Raw genomic sequence first — 24,188 nt, 5'->3', positions numbered from 1 at the left:
ACTAGCTGTCTTCGGTTGGTACTGACTTCTAAACGTCAACAAGACTATCTCCACATCTTACATCATGACACAGCAAACAAGCAGTGCACACTACCCATAAAGAACTAGTTATCATTAGCTTTAACATTAACCACTGCCTCGCTCCCCGCATTTTGTTGGGAGATCACTGGATAAACAGTTGGGTGTGAGTATTTCCCTAACAGGTTGGAGTCCCTAGCCAACCCATATAGTGGGAGAGGAAATTCCAGCCTGGGGTGACCATGAGCCAGGGGTGCCCTTATTTTATTTTATTATCTTATTTCATCTCATTTTTGACAGCAAGCGAGAGCGCATGCATGTGCACAGGAGGGGGTGGGGGAGGGGCCGAGGGAGAGGGAGAATCTAAAGCAGGCTCCATGCCCAGCGCAGAGCCTGACGCAGGGTTCGATCTCACAACCCTGAGATCGTGACCTGAGCCGAAATCAGGAGTGGGACACTTACCCGACTGAGCCACCCAGGCGCCCCAAGGGTTCCCTAATTTTAAAAGCATGCCGCAGCTGAATCACCCACACACATACATGACAGTGCTACCTTTCTTCCAAAGCAACTTCTTAGGCTAAAGAGCTACTCCACCAGGAGGCCTATGACATCAGTGCCGTGTGGCATATGGTGGCAGAATGGCCACCACAAGTTAGATACATGTTTGTGATGGTGAGAACCCAAGGCAAAGCCTCCAGAGCCCCAAACTCAGTCTCCATCGGGAAGTCCCCCCCCCCCCACGCCCCGGGGCTTTCCTGCTCCCAGGCTGAGCTACTGGAGAGGTGGTCCTTTGGGAAGTAAGACAAGGTTCCTGGTCTTCCCAGTTGGGACCTGGGATTCTCTCTGCAATCCACATCATGTGCCAAGAAGCCCGCTAAGCTCCAGAATGCAGCAGAATGGGGCATCACAGGCTGTAAGCCACTGAGGTAGAAAAAGAGCTTGTACACAGTGAAATCATCAGTCAAGAAAAAAAAATTTATTTATTTTTTTAAAGATTTCATTTATTTGACAGAGAGAGACACAGGGAGAGAGGGAACACAAGCAGGGGGAGTGGGAGAGGGAGAAGTAGGCTTCCTGCAGAGCAGGGAGCCCGATGTGGGGCTCGACCCCAGGACCCTGGGATCATGACCTGAGCCGAAGGCAGACGCTTAATGACTGAGCCACCCAGGCGCCCCAAAAAAGTTATTTTCTTGAAAGCACCTAGGATCATGATTAAAATGAAATGTGGGCTGCTAGCGAAAATTTTCAACGCGTACTCCTTTTGCAAAAGCTTTTAAATATTTAGAAGACGGTAAGTACAAGAATTCTCGATGACAGACTTCACTGGTGTATTAAAGATTCACAGAGTATTTACTCAGCCAAGCAGGCGGAGGCAAAAAGGAATCTCATTTTAAATACAAATTAAATTACTAAAAAAAAAAAAAAAAAACAGAAACAAAACAAAAACCCTGATCATTGCATCACAATACAATCCACAGAGAAATAAACCAAAGCAAGAGAAAAATAATTACCAATTCTTCAAGATAACAATCAAGCTACTTTCGGGGCAAAAGAAAAAAAAAGTGTCCTGCATGAGAGGTAATTTATTCAGGGTTACATGGATTGACCAAAAATATTTATAATTAAAAGCACGTCAAAGAAAGGCCCGGAGTCCCTTTACCCAGTCATGCCAACTTATAATGTGAAAGTGATCCAGCGTCACGAGGTTACTGTGCTATCCAAGCTGTACTGGGGAAACATTACATAGACGGGGGAACAGGTAGGGTCATGAATGTAAGAACAAGTTATATGCCGCAGGAGTTACCGCTTCTGTAACTCACCAGTTCTTTGACAAGTGGACAAATCAACTTATGCGCTCCTGTGTGTTTTTAGAAAGCATCCCAGATACCCCTTCATTAATTATGTGGGTTTGGGATATGTCAATTCTCATTTCCCAGAGCAGCAGAAACCAAACTGAACCCCATATTCTGTTACCCTGGTTCCCACTGGGCTGGGCTGGCTCCATAATGCTGAGCTCCTTCTGGAAGAACAGAATAGACTTCCTGCCATTTGGACTGTGAAACACAGTAATCCACCAGGGAATAAAGGTCAATGTTGCACTTTTGGTCATTACTGAATCATTTGAGATGATCTGTGGTGAGGATGAGAGGAAAATCGAAGGCTGCGAGAACGCTGCAAATGGCCTGACCTCAGACCAATTTTCATCTCCATCTGTCTAATAGACATGTGGATAAAAGGCCCTCCCCCTCCCTCCTTCTGGGCCACTCGGCTGTTTCCAAATCCGCAGCACAAGCCAGGAACCAGTTAAACAATACATTAATAAGGGGAAATAACCTTCTAAGCCCCAGACCGACGCTTACTCAGGTTTTAGGCCATCGGCTGAAGTTTGGAACACAATTTTCCAGTCTGCAAGCAGTACCGCAAAGTAGAAATTTTAACGAATACAGAGAAATCATCTGCAGTGCAGGGGCATGTGCCAAAATCTCCTTGTTTGTACATGCAAATATATGCATACTTACACCTCCACCCCCCACCAAAAGACAGCCACACGATTTCTATTACATCTGCTAGCGCACACACAAAGGGAAATAGCAGCAGTTCCAGAAACTGCATGCTGCTACGAAATAAATCTTTTTTTTTCAAGTGTCCAATTAATGCTGCTTAATCATTATTAAGGCATTTCAATCCTTAAATACAAAATATTCCTGGGAACCCAGAGCCTAATTATCATTTAAGCCATGGAATAAATGCTAACATCCTGACTTTATACTAATACTCCCCTTCACTGGTTTGGCCAAACTACTTTTTTTAAGGTAATGTTGCACCATATATAAGTTTAAGCCCCCACAGTATATCAATGTCAAACAACATCGTGTCAAGCTAAGATTCAATTCAGGTAAGTGCCACTGCCAAATTTTCTTGTTCCCAGACGGGCTTTAAGATTATTTTATTGCTTAAAATTTAATTTGTTCCAACTCGTGTCTCCATGACAACGTTGGCTAACCCTGCAAATCATTTGGGTAATTGGATATCTTATCTTTCTATTGCTCTCAAATCGAATGATTCTGCTAGAATTGTAACAGCCAATCAAATTTACAGTCCTCCTGAGTAATAGACTTGGAAAAGTAGCCACATTCATCTCCTCTTTACAGCCATATTAACCAGTATGCGACAAACAGTAGAATCTGGTCTTCAAACTATACTCCAAATTATAAATGGTGTCAATACCAATATTCTCACAGTGCAAAGCCCACTCAAAAGCTCCTTCCCTTTTATACTGTTTTAATTTGAGAAGCAACAATTGGTACTCATTCCATACAAACCCTGAGCAGTTTCAGTTACTTTGAGGGAAACTGACTAGAGTGCTCATCAGAAAAAAGAAAATAAACAGCTTTGGGGGGTATCGGAACTTGCAATAAAATAATGACCAAAGCCATAGCTACGTAAGATTATACTAGTGCACTGACATTGATCTGTCTGGGTTCTTTGGGTGGGAAAGCCATATCTGATGCATTTGTCAAGAAATAAGAATGAATACAGATGCAACAACTAGCTCAAAAATCTCTGTACCCTGAGAGAAAGCCACATCGCCAAAATGTGACACGACTTTGTACTTCACTGAATGTACGAATATCACAGCATCAAGGGTAAGTCAATTATGGAATACAGATCTCTTATGAGATTCGAAAGTCAGCAATTTCCCTCTTGAGTTAGTGGTATGCTTCTGGCCTTTGTTCAGCTAAAAAGTACAGAGGTTGGATACGTTTCCGTGGTCCAATTCCAGCCTTCTCGGTAGCTGTACACAGAGACGGGCTCCGCAGGCGGGAGCTCACAGCCCAGGCACTGCTGAAGAGCCAGGGGCTCACAAACAGAAAAGGCTCCAGAACCCCGGCCAACTGGCAGGCTGCATGGGTTGTCAAGAACCCGGTGCTTCCCCTGCAGATACTCGGGACTTCAGGACCGATTCTCAAGCTCAAGAAAGAGACAGCAATATGGGGCTGCTCAGCACACAGATGTCAGCAGGCTGCCGAGCCTTTAAGCAAGAGTGAGAGCAGGTACCGGCACAGTTTATCTGAACACAATCTGAACGGTGCCCTCCTCCATCCCAAATGCTTATGATGACATCCAAGAAGTTTCTATGGCACCTATGGCATCATGCATGATGATAAGAGCCAAAAACCTAAACTTCCAGTGTGTCTAATCCCAATGCCCCTGCTTTTCTCCCCTGTGCATTTTAAGATTTTTTATTTATTTATTTGAGAGAGAGAGAGAGAGAGAGAGAGAGTACAAGCAGGAGAAGAGGCAGCGGGAGAGGGAGAAGCAGGCTCCCCACTAAGCAGGAAGCCCGACATGGGGCTTGATCCCAGGACCCTGAGATCACGACCCGACCCAAGCCAAAGGCAGAGGCTCAACTGACTGAGCCACCCAGGCACCCTCCTCCCCTGTGCATTTTTTTCCTGCTTCCCCAGATATTAGCACATAAGCAGCAGCTGTGACTGCGACCATCCACAAAGATCTCAAGCCCATGGAGGATGTGGAGAACGGAACACAAGTATCTACTCAAACTTATACATAGCGTTTTACAGGTTTCCAGAGCTACAAGGAAAATGGTCTGTATGTCTATCTCACTGAGGCTGGAGACTTCTTCCTTCTCTAACCAAGCAACAACTTCACCTGGTAAGTCTCACCTCGCTTTTTTTTTTTTTTTTCCCCAGGATGACAGAGCCTCTCTTCCAATTAAGAATTGGATTTTCCACATTATATTAAAATACAATAAAATACATAAAAATGCACCTCTCATCCTTTCATTTTGCCAAAACTCACTTCCACAAAATGAATTAAATCTTCTTTGTTGCTCCTCCAACCCCTTAGATGAAAGAACTCAACGTAACTCTGTTCTCACCGGTAGTGGTATTAACTACTTAAGGCTGTTGCCTTCCAAGGGCACATTTTGCTGTTTGACCTAAATAAGGCATTTGAATTCCTCTGGATTCCTCGACAACGGGAGGCTGCCCATAGGTGATTTAAAAAAAAAAAAAAAAAAGGAAAGAAAGAAAAGTTTCCTTTTGAGCCTAAAGATAAATGCTTCAGCTCTTAGAAGGAAACAAATAAAAACCTTTGTAATTGAGGGGAAATAATGAGAAGGAAATAATGCAGATGTAGGGAGGAAGAAAGCCGCTGGGCTTGGAAAAACAAGATGGGAGCCCGGCCTAGGATTCCAACAGCAGGCTACAGTTTTACAGGGACCAATAATACATGTAGATAATCAATTTCAAGAACAAGTATCCTTCCCTTGGGGTGCCCAAGCACCAGGCACCGATGTAACCGCTCCTGCGTCAAAAGCTCACTTATTCCTGATAACTACCCGATACGGGGTAGGTGCTGTTGCCATCCCCTAACTTACTGGCCTGTTTTCTCTTCAGTGAGGAGGAATAATTAATATCGACACAAAAGGGGGCTGGAAGGATTTACAGACAGCTCCTAGGGCACATGGGCACTCAATGGATGGGAGCTGACTGCTCACTCTGATGTCCCAAATCAGCTTACTCTACAATAATCAGCCCAAGGAGCTCACTTCTGAAATCCGAAGAGCTGAAAAAGACAACGGGGACACCGGGAAACAGAGCGGGAACCTGTAGGGGCAGGCTGCTCGGAGGCGGGGGACCCTTCCTCCACCCCAGTGGCCCATCCTTTATCCTCTCCATTCCAGGGGGCGCCTGGGTGGCTCAGTCGTTAAGCGTCTGCCTTCGGCTCAGGTCATGATCCCGGAGTCCTGGGATCGAGCCCCGCATCGGGCTCCCTGCTCAGTGGGGAAGCCTGCTTATCCTCTCCATTCCAGACCAAGATGCAGATCAATGTTAAGACCTCCTTCCCTAAACCGAATGCGACCTTTTTATTTTCACTCACTAATCCATAGAAGCCTTTCAAATGGCACAAATAAAGGCGGCTGCATTTTGTTCTCTAAATCAATTTTCTCCCCAGCCATCAACTAGATGTTCCCGCACAGAGAAAGAACAGCCCTTCCCTTCTAATTCAAAAATCCATACTGCCATTGCCCTTGCAAACTGCTAAACAAGCAGTATCGGCAAGTCACTTGTGTTCTGTAATATATTTACTGCAAATCCCAACGGCTCGCCTCCTAATGCAGTTTTCTATTGTGTCTGTGCGTGTCAATACACTGGCTAGTCACCTTACTTGTAAGAGGCTCTGACCGGTTGTTTGCTCAAAGCATCAAGAGGGTGCCTAGGAAAGACAAAGGCTGTTGCTCCTGGAGGGCCCAGTCTTGGAGAGCCTCCTCTGCATGTTGGGGCCCTCAAAGAGGTTTTGTTTTCTGGCACTTCACAAAGTCCTTGCTCCACCCAGGGCCTCTGAGGCCAACGTAAACTCTCCAATAGGACAGTTTCCATCCATCCAAAGTTCCAAATCAGAGTCGTTTAGCACAATTTTTTCCGGGTTTCCTACCTAACAACTTTAAACTATTCCTCCCCTCAGAGAACATGCTGACGGCATCTTAAACGTACACATTATGAAGGACCAAAAAGTAGGAAGCCTTGGGGAGTGGGGGGAGGGTGGCTTCTCTGTTAAGTGCAAATCTCTGCTTCCAGGTGACAGCTGAAAAAGTAAGCACCCTAACACCATATAATATAACCATGCCAAAACACAAAGGGCAAAGTCTAGGAGGACAGTGCTATAAGATGTTGTAAACACCTGTTGAGATGGAATTCTTAAAATGTACTTGGAGAAAAGCCCTCCTTCACGTGTCAGTCTAAAATGGGGTTGGGAGCTAAGAAAAGGCCTGGCCCAAGTTTTCCAGAATTATTTTCTCACTTCTTTACTGGGGGAAGGGGAGCAAAAGCTCTATGTTAAGATATGTGACAGGCAGATCCTGGGATCATAGAGGTGAAAAGAGCATGGGTATTCACTGTTTATTTCCTTCTCCTTTTCCGTATATTTGAAATTCTTCCCAATAATATGTTTGGTGGGGCAAAGGAACTATGTAAAGACCAAAAGTAAATAATCAAAAGGGTATGATCATGATTCTTAAGAAATCTGGCAACTCAGTCAAGTTAAATGTCTTTATACTTAACGCATTACGAGCTACTTATCCCCAACTCCATTTCAGGTCTGTGGTGGTCCTGAGGAGACCAGCAGCAGCCCCAGGACCAGTGATGCGTGTACACACTGCACAGACACCCAGGCCTCAGCAACACACGACCTGTTTTTGCTCTCTTCAGTACAAACCCAAATATATCACTATAATTAAACTCCCCATGAAGAAGCCTCTGTGGATATTCTGACTATAAGTCACTTGTCCAAAAGAAAAACTGAGCAAAAGTGGTTATATGAGAACTGAGGTCCTTTAAACATCTAGCGAAATTAAACAGATTTCATTCTTTTTTTTTTTTAAGATTTTATTTATTTGACAGAGAGAGACACAGTGAGAGAGGGAACACAAGCAGGGGGAGTGGGAGAGGGAGAAGCAGGCTTCCCGCTGAGCAGGGAGCCCGATGCGGGGCTCAATCCCAGGACCGAGATCATGACCAGAGCCAAGGGCAGACGCTTAACGACTGAGCCACCCAGGCGCCCCAAACAGATTTCATTCTTAATTTCAGCATCAGAATCCAGCCTGGTACTCTCGAATCAAGGTTTTAATCTGGATTCCACAGATTTACTGAAGGATTTTAAGATGTCCCCAAATGGCCAAAATTGTTGGGCAAAGCTATCTTGGTGTATAAAAATGTGTGGGATTATTTGCCCAGCAACTTCCACCTGATTTTCATACGGGTTCAGGATCCAAAATGATTACAACTATCACTCTCTTAAGAAGCACATTAAACACTACCTAACAAGTGCCTACTCCTTCTGACCCACTGGGAAGGGTATGAAGTCTCAAGTGCACGCTTCAAGGAGACTGCGGCCTAGTTGGAGTAACAGAAGACACACGTGAAAAAACATTATTACAGAAATTGGAGCAAAAATCAGTGATGTGACAGGCTCCTGTTGGAGAGGTCATGGAAGGCCTTAAAGTAAACAAGGAGTGTTGCTATTTGAACTGGACCTTGAAGGATACTGAGGAAGGCCATGTGAAGTTGGACAAAAAGACCTGGGCTTTTTATAAAGAAAACAGAAAAATGCACAACATATTTTAGGCAGGAAGAAAAGACCCACTGGCTGGATTAAAGGACTTGGTGGGAGAAAGACAAAGGTGACCAAGTAAGACTAGCAGAGACAATAATGAGGGGCAGACACACAAGGCTGTGAGCGATGTGCACAGGAGCCACCACTTGAGGGGAAGTCACAATCAGAAAGAACAGACAGACCAACATGCCCAAAGACCCACCACTTTAAAAGATGCTCCCATTCTGGGGCTGGAGTTCTGAGCGTCTGGATGTAGGCTGCTGGTCTCTAGAGTGCACTTACCCAGCGGCTGCACAGGACATGCCAATAAGGTGCGTGGAAGAGGTGAGAAGTTTTATTTTAACCCCACTGCTTACAATTTCCATTTATTACATACAGATACAATACGTTAGTACATAATGCTTTTATAACTTATAAATTTGTAAGCAAACAAGTTTGGTGATATATTTTCAAGCTTTTCACTGACAGGTTTCACAAAATACCATGGACTAACTAATAATCTAGTTAGGCCAATAACGGCGCCCAATAGCGGCAAACCTAGTACATCCCGCATGTACTTCAACAGTTCCACAAAAGACGTGATTTGGACGTGCAAGTTCAAATACACTTACATTCTCAAAAACTGATTCCACTCATCTCAAGTGAATAATGAAAATCTAGTGAGTATCCACCAGTACACTGCAAACAGTCGTACACACACCTCTACCTCTTCGGCGTATGCAGGGATATAGACACACCATGCTTAACAGCACTTTTCTCTATCTGGCAGATGAAAAAATAAATTCAATGGATTGAATCCTCAGAGTTTGTCTCTTCCTCCCAGTCTTCTCCTTATACCCAAAATGACCTTTACCCTACCCTCTTCCAGCTAACATTTTGTGGTCAAAGAATGACTAAGTAGCAAATAAAACTTCTAGAAAAACTAAAAGATTTGTTTGTTATGCCTACTGTGAGAATGTGTGGGGGAAGGGCCTAACCTCTGGGCTCACAGTTGCTTTCCTGTTGCTTCAAGCAGGCAAACAGAATTAAACTCAGTAATTATTAAAAACTGAAATGTGAAATAATGAAATACAGGTTTGTGCAAAATCACAGGTTACTTGATAAAATTTGTGTCAACATTTCTTGAAGTTTCATAAAATGCATGGCAAACGGGTGGTCTCTAAACTAAACGATTCTGTAAACATTACAGTTTTGCAAACAATTTTAGAAACCATTTTCTGCCAAGCCAAGTGAGTAACAACACACAAGTTAAATATCTTAATTTGTTAAAATTTCACTGTGAATTTTTTTTCATTTTTCAGATCAAACCATGCCTCAGAAAAAACCTAGAAAATCTCTCCCACACCTGAGTGCCCACACGTACACCCACACACACTCTAACTTAAAACACCAAACCACAGTCTTAGAACAATCCTATGGCACATTTCATATTACAAAACTCACCAATCTCATTGGTGAGGACTGTTCTCAATCTGTAAATGCCTACTTTTGTCAAATAAGCCTTCCTATAAAAACAACTGCCCAAAATTTAATTGAAAACCGTTATACCAAATATTCCACGTTAAAGGTACTAGTTCTGAAAATCTCAATTTTTCAAAACCTGAAGTAACAGTAAGCAACAGGGATGGGCGGCCATAGGGACAATCGAGCCAATCGAAGCCTATGAGAAGACCAGTCAGTTTCTTAGTTTTCTCCAATGTAATCCACTCCTGAAGACCACAAATATTTAAATAATACAAGAGGCAAACACTCAGATCTATGGAAACCTAAAATGGTTCTATGAGCCAGTAACTGAATATATCGTTAGTTTAACTACCGCACAAGATGATTTATTTAAATATTTGCTAAAGGAACATATTCTGTTTCTTAATAAACACTATTTGGAGAAACAGCTTAAGCCCTCTGGCTGAAGACTCTACTCAACAGACACAAGCAGGCACTGGGTTTTAAACACTGGTGAGGGGTGTGGTCTAGAGGGACAACTCTCCTCTCCTAAGAGGAGCCATACTGAGAACCTGCCTAGTCTAACCCTTCAATTTATGAGGGAAACTGACGCCCAGGCAACTAACTAGTCAATGACTTACCCAGTCACTAATCAAAGTCCCCTAAATAAGGGACCTCAATGAGCTGTATTTTACACCAACGCCCATCCTAAAGATCCCATATTTTGTGCCTCCTAGAGTTTTTTGGCATTAATTTTGAATTTTAAAAATATTTTTTATCTAAAGGACTATGTTTTTTGACCCCTGCCTTAAATTCTGTGCCCGAGGCAATGCAACCCTCACCTCACCTGAGTCTCGGTTCTGGATAGTAACCGTGAACTAGCCAACTGTTGAAGGGGTCGGGTAGGGTGAGAGAAAGTAGGGAGGAATTGCCCTGCTTACTGATACAAAAAAAACAAAGGCTAATCTTGTGCCTCAAAATCTGGGTTCTTAATACACAGGGAGCTTTATCTCTTTTCACTGAAGCTTGTGAAGGGCAGGCCTGGCTAATGAAGTGAAGTTGGGGACCACTCCAATCTTGATGACAGCTAGTCCCTTTGTATTACAAGGTAATTAACACCTGGTGGAGCTTAACTCTTAAGTGCAAGTACTCCACTATAGTCTTTTCCCATTCTGAGACTTGGACTTGGGGGAAAAAAAAAATCTCAAAGTGAGAAACTGCAGATGGAAAACACACGTGGTTAAAAAGCAGGAAGAAAGGTAAGAATTGCAGACAAATTATAAGAGGCACATCTAAGGGATTAACCTGCAGGTGAACCCCTAACAGTTCCACCTAAGCACTTTAAAAACACTACCAGAGGACAATTTATTTTTTAAGGGAAACTTTAAAGCACACATCAAAACTGTGAAAGCGGCTTCACTCCGAAATTTACGTGGTCTGAGATACGGTGCTGGCTGAAACATCACATGGCGCTTGGTTATGTTAAGCTCTCATCTGTTTCTCTTTCTCCTCTCCTTCCCCACCCCACACAGCACTGCAGAGTATGTCTTTCCTTCCAGAGCTAGTCCTTTCATTTATTTTTAAATTCTTGGCCGCCCTGGAGAGCACTGAGTACTCACTCTGCCCGCTCTTCAGAAGAATAGAGGCACAGAGACACAAAGTGACTGATCACACTCACTGTGCCCTGGGCCTCAACCAGGAGTCCTGACAACAGTTTCCAATTTCTTTTGTTCTTAGACATATTTTAACCTGCAATAGCAGTGCTCAGTTGGCTATGACTTTCTACCTACCCATGGCTGTGACCTCCACAGGCCAGTCAGTACTGCTGATTTTCATGAATTCTTAGAACATGCATCTAGCCTTGACGTGATTGTGTATCAAGTTGTCAGCACAAAGAGAGAGAGCAGGAGAGACCTGCAGCCAGGCCGACAGGTGATTCCACCACTGGCCTCATCCTCCAATGGCAGGGGGCTGGGTAAAGTAAAGCAGCACTGAATTCTAGGGACCAGGTGACCCAAACTCCAGCTTCAGCAGAAACCTGGCCTTGACAAATCCGGACTCTGAACACATGCCCACAGCCACAGGCAGAGCAAAACACCTACCCAATCTACCTCACAGGATGAGGCAAATCACTTCTGAAAACTGTTAAGCGCTGTACAAATTCACGCCACTAAAGACAACTTATGGCATGGCTTCATCAGCATCCTGAAGAGATACACAAGTGGAATAAATAAGGCTTATATATGTATTTACAGTGCATCTTGTTCCAAAAATATCAAATGAGGTCATACCATACCACATGACAGAAAACAAAACTTGAAAGATCAGACTGCCAAACAAACCAGGCATAGCCCTTCAAACAACCAGACTCACGTTAATTTGCTGTTTTGTTACGCACCCTAACCCTCTGGTGGCATCATGACGTGTCAAGAGATGTCTCTACCCCTCCCAGGTAGATATACCTAGAATTTACAATCTACCTGGAGAGAGATGGACAGGCAGAGATCTACAAAAGACTCAAACAAAAACACAAACAAAAAAGAACTATCTTAAGATTTTATTTATTTATTTTGAGAGAGAGAGAGAGAGAGAGAGTATGAGTGTGCGGGGGAGGGGCACAGGGAGAGGGAGAGAGAATCTCAGATAGACTCCCCACTGAGCAAGGAGCCCAATCCCAAGATTCTGATACCATGGCATGAGCCAAAATCAAGTCAGGCGCTTAACCCTGAGCCACCCAGGCGCCCCTCAAAAAAACAAAACAAAACAAAACAAACAAAAAACCCCCCAAAAAACCTGTCTTAATGTTACAGTAAAAAAAATTAAGTACCCATTACCATCCCTAGTGCACTGACTTTTCAGTAACCAGCACATATGGGAGCAGAGAAAGTGAGGGGAAGGCTTATCAGGAAGTGTTGACACAACATAAACATGGACTGTGGGCACCAAACCAAGTAAGGAAACCACAATTATACCATTCTCTATTTGGACGCGCTTCCACTTTAAAACTTCCAGACGGAAAAGTCGGTGGTGAGATTTGACACTGAAATCTCTAAAACTCACTCCTTCGACAAACCCGCTGAAAGGTGGGGAGAGGGAGCGGTCACACTACAGACAAATCTTAACATTAAAGCTCTCTCCGTGGAAAGTTTCCCCATTGCTGCGTTTTTTTTTTTTTTCAGTAACAAAGATGTTGTCAGAAATGACAATTTTTTGTGTCCCCTGATGATGCCTTGCTAGCATTTGGTTATAAGCCATAAAGCAGGACTAATTTCAGCCTGTCAGGAGTCTCGCTAATGCCCAGTTTCCCCCCAGAGAGAATTCCTGTCAAATCTAATGAGAGCTCCAAAGGCCCTCTCTACAATATAATGAGCACTTAGGCCATGCTGGTGATCAGGCGGCAAAAAGCATCAATTTGAGCCTGGCTACACCCTGGGGGCCAGACGTCACCAGTTTTAATAAGAATTATGATTACTAGCTGCACCAAATGCCTCCTCAGAACTTATTATTAATGTGTGACATTCAGAAGGATGTTTTTCAAATGTAAGGCCACTTTAAACTGAATTACAGCACTGCTTTGCACACCACTCTAGTTAAGGGTCTGTCAGCATTTACAATATAAACTAAATTTCAGGGGTCTTAATACCCTACTATGAAGAACATGGCATCTCTCAGCTCTTCACATTTTTCAAATTACTGAGCCAATTATACACAGCATATTATTAATGCATACCGGCTCATGGATGGACAATATTACCCACAAATGCCCAATAGTGTATAAAAACTCATTAGAAACCTGTTTTCACACCATGGGGCTCCTGACCCTCCTCACCCCTTCTTCCTTTTTCCTACTTGATAAAAAGAGGTCATGTAACCACGTAACCTACAGGAACACAGAATTACACACCTCCTTTACCCCCCCTCCCCAATAAATCCCTATACCAGCATACAGCATCACACAGAGGCGGTGTTTCCTTGTAAAAGAGTTGGTGAAGTTATTAAATCCTTTGAGTTTATGAGTTTAAGAAAAAGTTCACTCTTCTCTTACTCTTCTAGAATTTTTGTTAGCAAAAAAATGTGCCTTTGGGGTAACTTAAAAGAAGAAACAAAGTGGCAGGTTACAACTCCTTTACCCAGTTTATTTGCATAATTCATTCAAATGACCACAGATCTTCTGGCCCAATTACTATCAACAAGTTACAACTGCCTCAATCAGGCACAAGCCATTGAACCACACAAAAAACAAAGGCACAAGCCCAACGTAATCTAGGCTACCAATTTTGCAAATCAGGATAAAATCAGCATTTTTAAAGGCCCAATTATATTATTAATGAAAAGCCTTGAACCTCACTATCCCCTTCCAAACACATATCTGAGAACAGATCTAGTGTACACGACTTAACATTATGAAATCTATGATGAATTAAAAATCAAAGAGTGTGGAGTTACAAAAGCAGAATTCAACTCTGAAACACACTTGCTTAATGAAAGTCTTTGAATATAGGAAGATCTGAAGGCTGAACTAATCAATTTCTCCACTGTGCCCCAGCCGGTCAGCCATGCTCTTTAATTTAATGAAACAAGGGTTTGAGATGAAATAGCACATATACATCAAGTAAGAATTGTATTGTTGCACTTTGAAATGTGTCCAACTGTGCAACTTCATCTGATGATAATTTTTTAAGAGGCAATCGATTTCTAAAAGACTTATTGTACCAGCGTCTTGATGAAAAAGTGAATGTCAGCATATCTCCAGAATACTTACACCCTGCCATTAATGCTTTCTTTGGCAGACAATGACTACTCAATCGAGGGTCCTTTGGGCTGAGCAATCATTTAGCTTTTCTTCTCTTATGAGGTCCTTAGTGCCTTGTTCCAGCTCAATACTCTTTTTATACACCATTATAGTAGCCATAAGTGTGAATTTTATGGGAACTTGCAAACTCATAGTCATAGCTAGAGCTTTCCAGTCACTAATCTTTTCATGCTTTTAAAACCACTAGGACTGAAGCTACTCCCAACATATGCTGTGGCCATAAAAGAATGCTTTTTCACCTCCAAATCTGCATCAATTGAGAAATTTTCCAAAAAGATGTTTGCTAATAAGCCACTAATCTTGAGTGTCACTTTATGCATCCCTGAAGCATGAAGAAAACCTAGGTTAGTCATACACGATATTTAACCTGCTTAAGGAACTCCTGAATATAAGACCACACCGCTGTCCAAAACAGCAAAAAAACAAGCTATGCTGAATTTCAGAACTCTACGGGATACCCAGGTCTTTCAAGAGGAGAAAGAATCTACCCAGGTGGAAAAGTCAACTCAGAGACTCAGTTTCTATCAGCCTAGAAACAGGTTGGTTCACATTTCCAAAGCACCTCTCACCTAGTCATTTAAAGATTCTGTAACTGTCAAGAAGCAACCCTTCTGCAAAATACTACCACCAACTCACAGGAAGGGAAACCAAGGCAAGAAAACAGCATACAAATCCCCCCACCACTGAGGACAAAGCCAGCTTTATGGAATCATGACTGATTTCTCATTTCAACTAGAAATTTAACTAAAGCTTACCTGTTTATGCATTTCTATGTTTAATCCATATGACATTTCATAATACTGCAAAAAGAAAAAAAAAACAAGCATTTTGTTAACTCATGTTTTGCAATGCTAAGAACACACATTAGCTAACCTTACGTGAAAAGAAGAAAAGTCTAATCTCTGATACCTACCATCACATAGTGCCTCTGCATTTCTGTCTTTTCACTTGCCAGTTTCTCACATTCCAATTTAAGGCTACAAAAACAAAACAGGCAACTTAATGTAAACATTATGTCACTTGTTTTAACATCTGCCTCACATATTTGCACTTCAAGTAAAAACACAGACCAATTTGGAAAAGCCATAAACTATCTAGGTAAACATGCAAAAGCTTTGTCCTTGCATTTTATAGGGAAAAGGGGTCAGGTGAACAGGACAGGGTCTCCATTCAGCTACTATTCTTTTTCTTCTGGGTGCATACTGAGTCAGATGCCAAGAATGAAAAATCTGTCAAAACCTCTGATCTACCCAGAAGATTGATTTCTCCTCCTGCTCATCTGTTCACTCCTACTTCCCCGCACCAGTTTGCTCCTTTGGACTCCACTGAAATCTGGCCTTTGCACAATTTTCAGCGTCAGACGTAGGCTTGTCCCATCTCTGCCAACTCAAACAGTCTCTAGGTTTGAAAACTGTACTTGTAAAGTTACTTCTACAATTGTTGGTCCCTTTTAAAATCTTCGGTTTTTAAATCCCTGCCAAAATATGTGAAGTAGCTACTGCAATAAAGTGGGTTGAAGTCCTCCCTACTTGGTAAACAGTGTGGGCAGGTATGCCTCAAGTTCCAGAGATGACTATCTTCAAGCAGACAAAAGGTCAATAATCAGAAAAACCTCTGACAAAATAAGAAAACTCACACCCAAGCATCTGTGTGCTTGTTCTCCAGCCTGACAAAAATAAAAACTGTCATTACAGTTACTTCTTAGCTCTAATCAGAGAAGACTTCATAGGAACAAGGGAAGAAACTAATATTTCTGGAAAATTTACAATCACTTTTCATTTACAAACCTTTTGAAGTAGGTCTCATCAGATGAAGAAACTAAGCTGGGATATATGTAATTGAGACTCCATCCCCTGTCCTGCCCAAACCAACCAAAGTGACGCCAAAGCAGGGGAGCCTTCCCTACACCTATCCACCTCCCTCTTCACCACCAATGATGGGCACAGCTAACAGCATCTACAGCCTTCCATTATGGACTTTGCCTCAGACAACACGATCCTCTAGTATGGCAAAGAGCGATTTCAACACCGGCTCTGCCTCCCTAAACCTGCACTCCAGGGCTGGGGCATCGATTGAACCAAGGTTTCAGCTAAGCCTGTTGCAAAATAAATAAACGAAGGGCAAATATTGACGGTTCTCATGCAACTTCTAAATACTAAAAAAAAAAAAAAAAAAAAAAGGCTCCCTGGAACCGCAGCAAACGGGCAAAAGGGAAACAATGGTAGGAGGAGGAGACTAGAGAAGAGGCGGCCCGGGAAGAACCTGGAAAGGGGGTAACATGAATGACAGGTCTTAACTGCGACTCCACACGCCACCGCCTGGACGCAAGTACTAAGTACAGCCGCCACAGCCCCCAGGCTGCGCGAGGAGGGGCCGGGGCTGCCCCTGGGCTACCACTCGCCCTGCGCGGCCGGACACGCACCTGTGATACTGGGCCTGCAGGAACTGGAATTCCTCTTTAATCCGGTCCAGGGACTCCGGGATAGTGAACTTGAAGGGCTGGCCTGCAGCCTGGTGCGGCGTCTGGGGGCGACCGGCGAGGAGAACCGAGGGACAGGGATGCGGGTAGACAGAAAAAACAGTTAAGTCAGAGAACGGAAGAGCGGGTGGGACGTAAGCAAAAATTAAGTTAGAAGTGGCGGAAAACGGAACCCTAAACTCGAGTCTGCGCTGCACTTTATCCGGGGGAGAAAGCGGACCGTCGCCGGATCCGGAGTCTCCAAAGATTCCGAACCTCCTCCGTGCTCCAGGGCGGGTCGCAGTACGTGCGCCCGGGTCACCGGCTGGAGGGACAGGGGCTCCCCGGCAGCCGGGAAAGACCCGGCCAAATTGTCGTCGTAGCCACCACCCCCTCCCCACGGGGGCGATAACGACCCCGGGAATCAGAGGAGAAAAACAACTCCCTAACATTCCCCGTTCCCAGAGTCGCCGGGGCCACCTTCAGGCGCGCCGGAACGGGGGCCGCATTGACATGTAAATAGGCGAGACAAGAAACAAAGGGGGGGCGCCCTACCCGTCTCGGCGGGGGGGTGATTGGGGGGGGAGCTGTCGCTACGGGAAAGAAACCTCAGCCTCTCACGGCGCCCCCGCCCGCCCTGTCTAGACGTCAACTCGGAGGGGGCCCAGAGTAAAGGGGAAAAATTGAGTTTCAGCTCACTCCCCACCACAGGAGGGGACGGTACGGGACCTCCCCAGCCTTGCACCCCTAGAGGCTGGGGGGGTCCTCCAGAATGTAGCAGACACCCGTCTCCCTACAGCACCGGAAGAGCGCCTATCCCCACCCCACCCCCAACCCACTGCTCGGCCCCTCCACCCAGCACCCTGCCGCGCCTCACCGGGTGTCGGCTCTGCGGGAACATCGCTCTGGCGGCGGCCGTAGCTCTGTTTCCGGGCAACTCAATTCTCCGCTCAATTTCCAACTTTAATCCCGCCGAGGAAAATTAAGCCGAGAAGGCAGGCAGAAACCGGGAGCGCGGAGAGCGCGCTGGCCACGCACGCAGGCGCGCTCGGCGGGGCGCACCGGCCACTCGGCTGCTCCTGCTCCCGCCGGTGCGGGTTCCCTCGCTCAGGGCCACATCGCGGGGCACCCGGGGCCCGGCTGCACCAAGAACCTGCGCGGTGACGCCGGCGCCCAAGAAGAGCGCGCGGGGGCTGTGATCCAAACCGCGGGCCTCCGCTGCCCAGGCGGAGAGGTGGGGGCGCGGTGACTCCGGCTGCGCTCCCCTCGGCGATCCCCGTACGCGACACCCGTCCCGAGCAAACAAATCCAGGCGGGCTGTTTTCCTTCGTTCTTCTCCCGGTCCGCCTCCTCTCCGGGTTTTCCCCGCGGCACCGGCCGCGGGCGAGGTGCAGGTGGCCCGGCGCCCCCGGCTAACCCCACACAAACAAACCTGGCGACGTTCGGGACCGACCGTTGCGGGTCAGGGCAGCGCCTTCAGCCGGGCGCTCGTGGGTTCCCGGGAGGCGGTGAGGAGCGAGGTCCGGGCCGCGGAGGTTCCGCGCCTGGCGCTCGGCTGCCTCAGCCCGGGCGGAGGAGCGCGGGATGACGACGAGGCGGGGAAAGTGCGGAGGGCGCGCCGGGAGGCGGCTCGGCACGCCCCGTGCGACCGACACTTGGTGTTCTCCGCGGTTGCACAAACCCTCCTGGCCCGGCGGGGCTACACCGCGGAGAGCAGTCCCGCAGCCGCCTGCTGCTCCTCGATCCCGGGGTGCATCCGGGCGCCGCGCCCCGCGCGCACTCGCCCCTCACGGCAGCTCTGGACTCTTCCTCCAAGCCCCTTCCTGGGCCCTCTTTCTTTCCTTCCCTTCGTCTGCCTCTCTGCAAAGGGCGCTCCAGCCCGCTACAAAGTTCTCTCACGACCCGGGGGGCGACATCCACGAGATGGTGGGGGGAAAAAAAGCAGGAGTGCGCTCCGCCGCTCGGCCTCCCTACCCGGCGGGCAAACTCCGCAGACCGGTCCGGAGTAGTCGCGTTGGTGTTTAGGTCGCCGCGGGCCGGCGGAGGTCCGGGCTGGCGGCACGGGTCCCGCCCGGCCGTAAGAGGGTGGGGGTGGCGCAGTCGGCTGCTTCGGGGACGCGGGGCACAGGGTACTCGCCGCTGCTGCTGCTCCTGCAGCCGCCGCTCCCGCCGCCGCCGCCCGCGCCTCTCGCGCCGGTTACATTAACACGCGGTTTCACACTCCGGAGCTAACCAGCGCCGGCCCCGCCCAGCCCGGCGCGGGCGGGGGGGCGGGAGCGCAGAGCCGGCGGGGGACGTGGGTCCGGGCGGTAGCGGGGGGGAAGCGGGGAAGCGTGCGCCAGCCAATCGCGTGCGCCATGCCCAACGTGGGGTGCTGACGCAACACCTCCCCGAAGCCAATGGCAGCGCAACACTGGACGGGCCGTCCTCCCCCTCCTCTCCCACCCGACTCGCTTCCATCTCCGCCGTCTCCCCGGTCTCCCCTCCCACCACCCCCACCCCTCCTCCGCCAGCCGCGTCCTCCCGGGCTCGGTGAAGAACTGTTCCTGGAGGAGCCGCGGGACGCCGAAAGCAGCCAATAGGAAGAAGCGAGACGCGGAGATTGGCACTGTGGATGGGAAGGTCGGTGGGAAGGAGAGCGGCGGGGCCGGGCTGTCAATCAAAGTAACGTGGGGCCGGCGAGGGTGCGCGCGGGAGCGCGCGAGCGGGAGGGACCGACGAGCGTGCAGCCGCGGAAGCTGGGGGCTCGAATTTGCAAAAATCCTGCCACTTGTTCACTTTTCCCTTTAATGGAAATCCTCAGATCTCAGTGAAAGTAACTCAGAGGAGACTAACCGCGTAGTTTCTTATGGGGGGGCGGGGGGTTGGTAGTTCGAGCCAAATGCGTCTTTCGGTGCTTGCCCCTTGTTTGATGCTCCTCTTTTGAAAGTGAGGTCACATTCAAAAATTTCTATGAGGATTGTTTTTTCCTTGAGCTGCCTTTTCGTGAGAAGGATTGGACTGTGCACTTCGTGGAAAATGCGGCAGCGCATTGGTTGGCGTACGTACACCGGCCGTCTAAGACTAGGCTTTTAATGCTCATGCCCTCCCTTTGCACCCAAGGTGGTAGGGATTGGCTTTTATTGGAGCATTTCAAACGACTTTGCAAAAAGGTCGGCCTGCCTTCGTTTGGCGGGAAGGATACTCTAAGGTGCCCCCAGGGTAAGGCACGCACGTCCCAGTTGCAGATGCGAGGCTTTTGCCCGCGCTCGAAATCTCTGGTCCGTCCTTGTCTTCGACTTCGCTGTCGAAGGAGTCGGGGGTAGGGAGCCGCTGAGAGTTTTAGGGGCCTCTCAGCAACATGACCACGAGTCTGTTTCCCATTACTAAAAACAAAGGGAAAAAATGGGATAAACCAGCTTGGAGACCTGGAACCTGTCTTGCCCGCCCTTACCCCATACTTAGGGTGGTACCCCCAGGGCTGAGCTGCGTGAGGAGCTAAATGGGAAGCGTTGGGTACATGACGTGGCTAAAATTCTTGTGAGTGGAACTTGACCTGAAAGGTATTTTGAGATTTTAAATAAATGGGGCATACTGTGTAAATCTCCAGTTTTTGTCTTTCTTCAAATACACCACATAGCAGAAAACCTTCAGTGTTGCCGCATTTATACTTTTGTTTAAAGAACAGTTAGGTTGAGCTATTTCCATACGATTGGTGAGTGAATAATGCTGTTGTAGCCCAATGGTGGTGAGTTCTTCCGTAAGAAAGACACATCTTTGACAAACACTCATCCTACGTTGGAAGATACTTAACAAGTTTTGGGTATTAATAACCTTCACGTTCTCATTATTTTACTTTCAAGGGACTTATGGAAAGGCATTTATTTAAAGAGAAATACATTTTATTCGAAGATTTGCTTTCTCAGATCTTTTTCTTGAAATATTAAAAGAATCATTTTAGATAATACATTTCACTGTTGGGGTTGTTTTTAAATATGCATGATATTGATTTGTCTATAATTGCATCAATCCCAAATATCAATTATAAATGAAAAATTAAGGGAGCCATTTTAGCCAGCCTGTACAAGGCCACAGTAAATTCTTAAACAAGTTCGGCATGTGGTTTTGCAGTGTTCTCATTAAGTGGGGTTGGGGAGGGGGTTATAGTATTCCTTTTGCTAACATGAAGAATGAAAAGGAAGCAAGCACTGTCCCTCTTTCCTAAGTTAAATTGAGTGATGACTGGAGCCGGCTTTTTCCACATAGAGGACTTTTTGAAATAGTGTGATTCATGGGCAGCTAAGTTTTTTGTCCTTTGGCAACCTGCGTTCCTTGAACCTGTGTTCCTTGAAATCTTCATCTAGTGACTGGGCCCTGTGTCAGTCTGTGGTCAGTTCATCCCATAATCAGCTCCAGGACTGTGTAGAAGGAATTTGAATGCCACAAATAAGCCTGTGCATGCTGTGTCAGCTGGGGCAACTGACACTTCTCCCTGGCTTACCCAAGCTTTAGTTTGATTTACTGGCACACACTGGTAATTGGGTTTAAACAGAGAAATTAAAACGGTATATTTTGAGAAAGGAGCCTTCTAAATTTCTTATAATGTAGTATCTGGAGAAAAGAAAGCATGATGATTTTAAAATTGGAAGACCTTTAATTGTGTGCATAAAGATGGTTGGTTTTCGAGTGCATCCCATCTTTGACAGAGGGAGAAGGCTGGGCCCCTTTTCAAGGTCATATTTTCTCTGTGATTGTCATGCTGTAATAATTATACTACAAAACTCTCATCAAACTGCATTACAAATGATGGTGTTTAAACAATCAAGTAGCTTTAATCTTATGTCTTAAATAAATAATATATGTGCAGATTGTCTACAGCCTATTTAAAAAAATAATCCTACTCATGAAATCTATCATTTTAGTCTTCTATTTAAAGCCTGTTAACCATAATCTTTTTTACCTTTAACATATTCATATGTTGATGATGTTTTTCCATGAAATGATATTAAGTACTCCACTTCCATAGAAAATTATCTCTGAAAAAAAAATCCCCTTTTTATCCTCTGCAAAGAAACAAGAAGATTGCCAGATTGTTTATCTTTGATGCATATATGGGTATATTTCCATTCATTTGTTGCTGACTAGCAAATTTTCAACTCAACCAATGGCCTAAGTCACTACAAAAACTAGATGTTATATATCATATAGGTTCTAGACAATAGAAAAAGCTATGGATGCTGGTCATGGAAATTATGCATCTTTTAAATCTATTACTTTTTTATTTGAAATAAGTATGTCAATTTCTGAAGATCACTTGTTATTTTCTCTTCCTTTTAGCTGTGAGTTATTGCTTATACGTTTTCTCGTTTGACTTTTTTTTTAACTGAGAGTTTTATTAAACCCATGAATGTAGAGTCCAGAAGAATTTTCCCAGCATTGCTTTATAACCTTTTCCCTCAGCCCTTTACCAAAGGAAAGAGCAGGATGGGCGTGGGGCATGGAGGAGAGAAAGCAAAGAAAGAAAAAAAAAAATATCAGTAGCAGATCCATGCAGCAGTAAAACCTCAAATAAAATCACATCCAAAGAATCTCTTGTGGTTTCACACAATATGGTAAAATTAGAGATTGCAGGAAACCAGCTAAATTAAACTGGGAGCATTTGAAGAGAAACGAGTAGAGTTTATGAAAATGACACATTGACTGACCAGTATGGTTTTTTATCAACAATTTCTTTGTTAAGATGCAGATCAAAGGAACCTGCATATGTTTTCATTTTGTTCTAACTAGAAAATTACATCCAGATGTTTAATAGGCATTTGGTTGGTTTTTTCAGCATTGATTAGATATGTTGGTTCTGTTTGCTTACAAGTGTAGCCGGATCATTAGCTAATGCAAAGAAATGTTTGCTGTGAGTTGCTAATTAGGGCTTTTGGAAACCCTCCATGCTCAAGAACAATTTGTACAGTGGCCAGATGAACTTGAGGGACTTGAGGAAGTTGTTTTCCCTTCTCTGTTAGGGTGGGGAGAAGCAGAAAGCCCCATTCCCTAATCTCCCTTTGCCTACGGGGATTGGGATGCTATCCCTGAGGATTAGAGTGCAAATAAATTAGGAAGAGACCACACAGGCACTCCCCAACACAGAGATAAATGTGCCTTTTCTGGAACAACCACCATGTTGGGGGGGGGCGGTATGTGCGGGAAGCTAACATCTAAAATGCTGAACAGTAACATGTGGAAGATGCTCGGTGCTAATGTTATCAAATACACAGCCTTTTTAAGTATACTTTAGAGACAGATGGGAAAGCCCTTTATGATAAACGAGTGTACTTGAATTCATTACTGTAGTACTTATAATTAAAAATGTCTCCTTTGCAAATTCAGTACTTCTGCAGGGTACAAGAGACCAAGCTTGGGAAGGGGAAGGCTGGGGCTAGTGAAAGGGACAGAGGGAGTGGAATTTTGGATCCGAGGAGGAGCCTGGGAGGAAATGCAGGTGTTTACTTTCACAGCCACTCATTTGTTTACCTTGTTAAAGCCCCAAAACTTGTAGGAGATTAGCCATTCACATGGTATTCAAATAAAGTGTTTGAGAATTTGAGGCACCAGGCGGATACACTTCTTAGCTGGCCAATCACGTTTTTTTAAAAACACTTGGCCTAGAGAAGAACACCACCTCGGTGGAGGCTGCACTTTTGTTTATTTAAGTCTGTATTTCTAGAGAGGTACCAGTCCAAAATAGCCTGTGTCCATAAGCTATCAGAGAAGTGCAGCCACAAATGCCACTGAACATTTTCTCCCATATACTAATGCCCCCTTCTAGGCCTGTTTACATCTTAAGCGCATGGATGGCACACTCCTATGTGTTCATGTAGATTCATGATTAGTTTTCCTTGAAATGGTTCAAGCAGAGGGCCTTTCTGTCAGAGCTCTCCAAGTCCTTGGGGAGCTGCCCTTGAAATGCAAAGACAGTATTTTGGGGCAAGATCAGACATTTCCTGGAGCTCAGAGCATAACGTACCAGTGTGTCCCAGTGAAGTTAGCAAGCCCCTGCCTTTTTTAAACCCATTCTAAAGTCTGATAAAAGTTGAGATAATAACATTTTTTTTGTTGTTGTTATTCTTTCAGTTTAGCATTTAGCTCAACAGAAGCCAGAGTCATTTGGTAGGCAAAAGGAAGTTAAAGGAAGCACCTTTGCTGGTCCTTCCTACATGTTCACATAAAACAAGAGCTGACCTTGACCCCTGAATGCTGTCTGGGATGGCCCACGTTGCTGCAGACCCTGGACTTGCTAGATCAACATTAAAACAGGACACCTCTCCCTTGACCTTAAAAGCTTTT

General features: G+C 45.5%; 1 protein-coding gene and 1 long non-coding RNA gene across 8 annotated transcripts in view; one reads left to right on the top strand and one right to left on the bottom strand.

Annotated features, from left to right (window-relative positions):
* The window catches only part of TLE1 (TLE family member 1, transcriptional corepressor), a 93,673-nt gene extending 75,590 nt beyond the window's left edge, over positions 1-18,083 (bottom strand). For 5 of the 6 annotated variants that reach the window (XM_027615297.1, XM_027615298.1, XM_027615299.1 and 2 more), the window contains exons 1-4: positions 17,749-18,083; positions 16,836-16,936; positions 15,327-15,390; positions 15,169-15,213 (exon numbers count right to left, since the gene is read on the bottom strand). In XM_027615297.1, coding sequence (XP_027471098.1) covers positions 15,169-15,213; positions 15,327-15,390; positions 16,836-16,936; positions 17,749-17,772 — 234 coding nt within the window. In that variant the 5' untranslated portion in view covers positions 17,773-18,083. Of the gene's footprint in view, positions 1-15,168; positions 15,214-15,326; positions 15,391-16,200; positions 16,347-16,835; positions 16,937-17,748 lie in introns of those variants that run through there. The other variant, XM_027615301.1, reaches the window with a different exon arrangement.
* A 1,280-nt stretch (positions 18,084-19,363) lies between these two features.
* Positions 19,364-24,188, top strand: part of LOC113935073 — a 165,218-nt gene continuing 160,393 nt past the window's right edge. For both annotated transcript variants that reach the window (XR_003523889.1, XR_003523888.1), the window contains exon 1: positions 19,364-19,493. This is a non-coding gene — a long non-coding RNA (uncharacterized LOC113935073). The remainder of the gene's footprint in view (positions 19,494-24,188) is intronic.

The sequence above is a fragment of the Zalophus californianus genome, chromosome 13, assembly GCF_009762305.2.
Source record: "Zalophus californianus isolate mZalCal1 chromosome 13, mZalCal1.pri.v2, whole genome shotgun sequence".
Taxonomy (NCBI): Eukaryota; Metazoa; Chordata; class Mammalia; order Carnivora; family Otariidae; genus Zalophus; species Zalophus californianus.
Note: the sequence above shows the minus strand (reverse complement) of the source record. Positions and strands in the feature narration are given on the sequence as shown.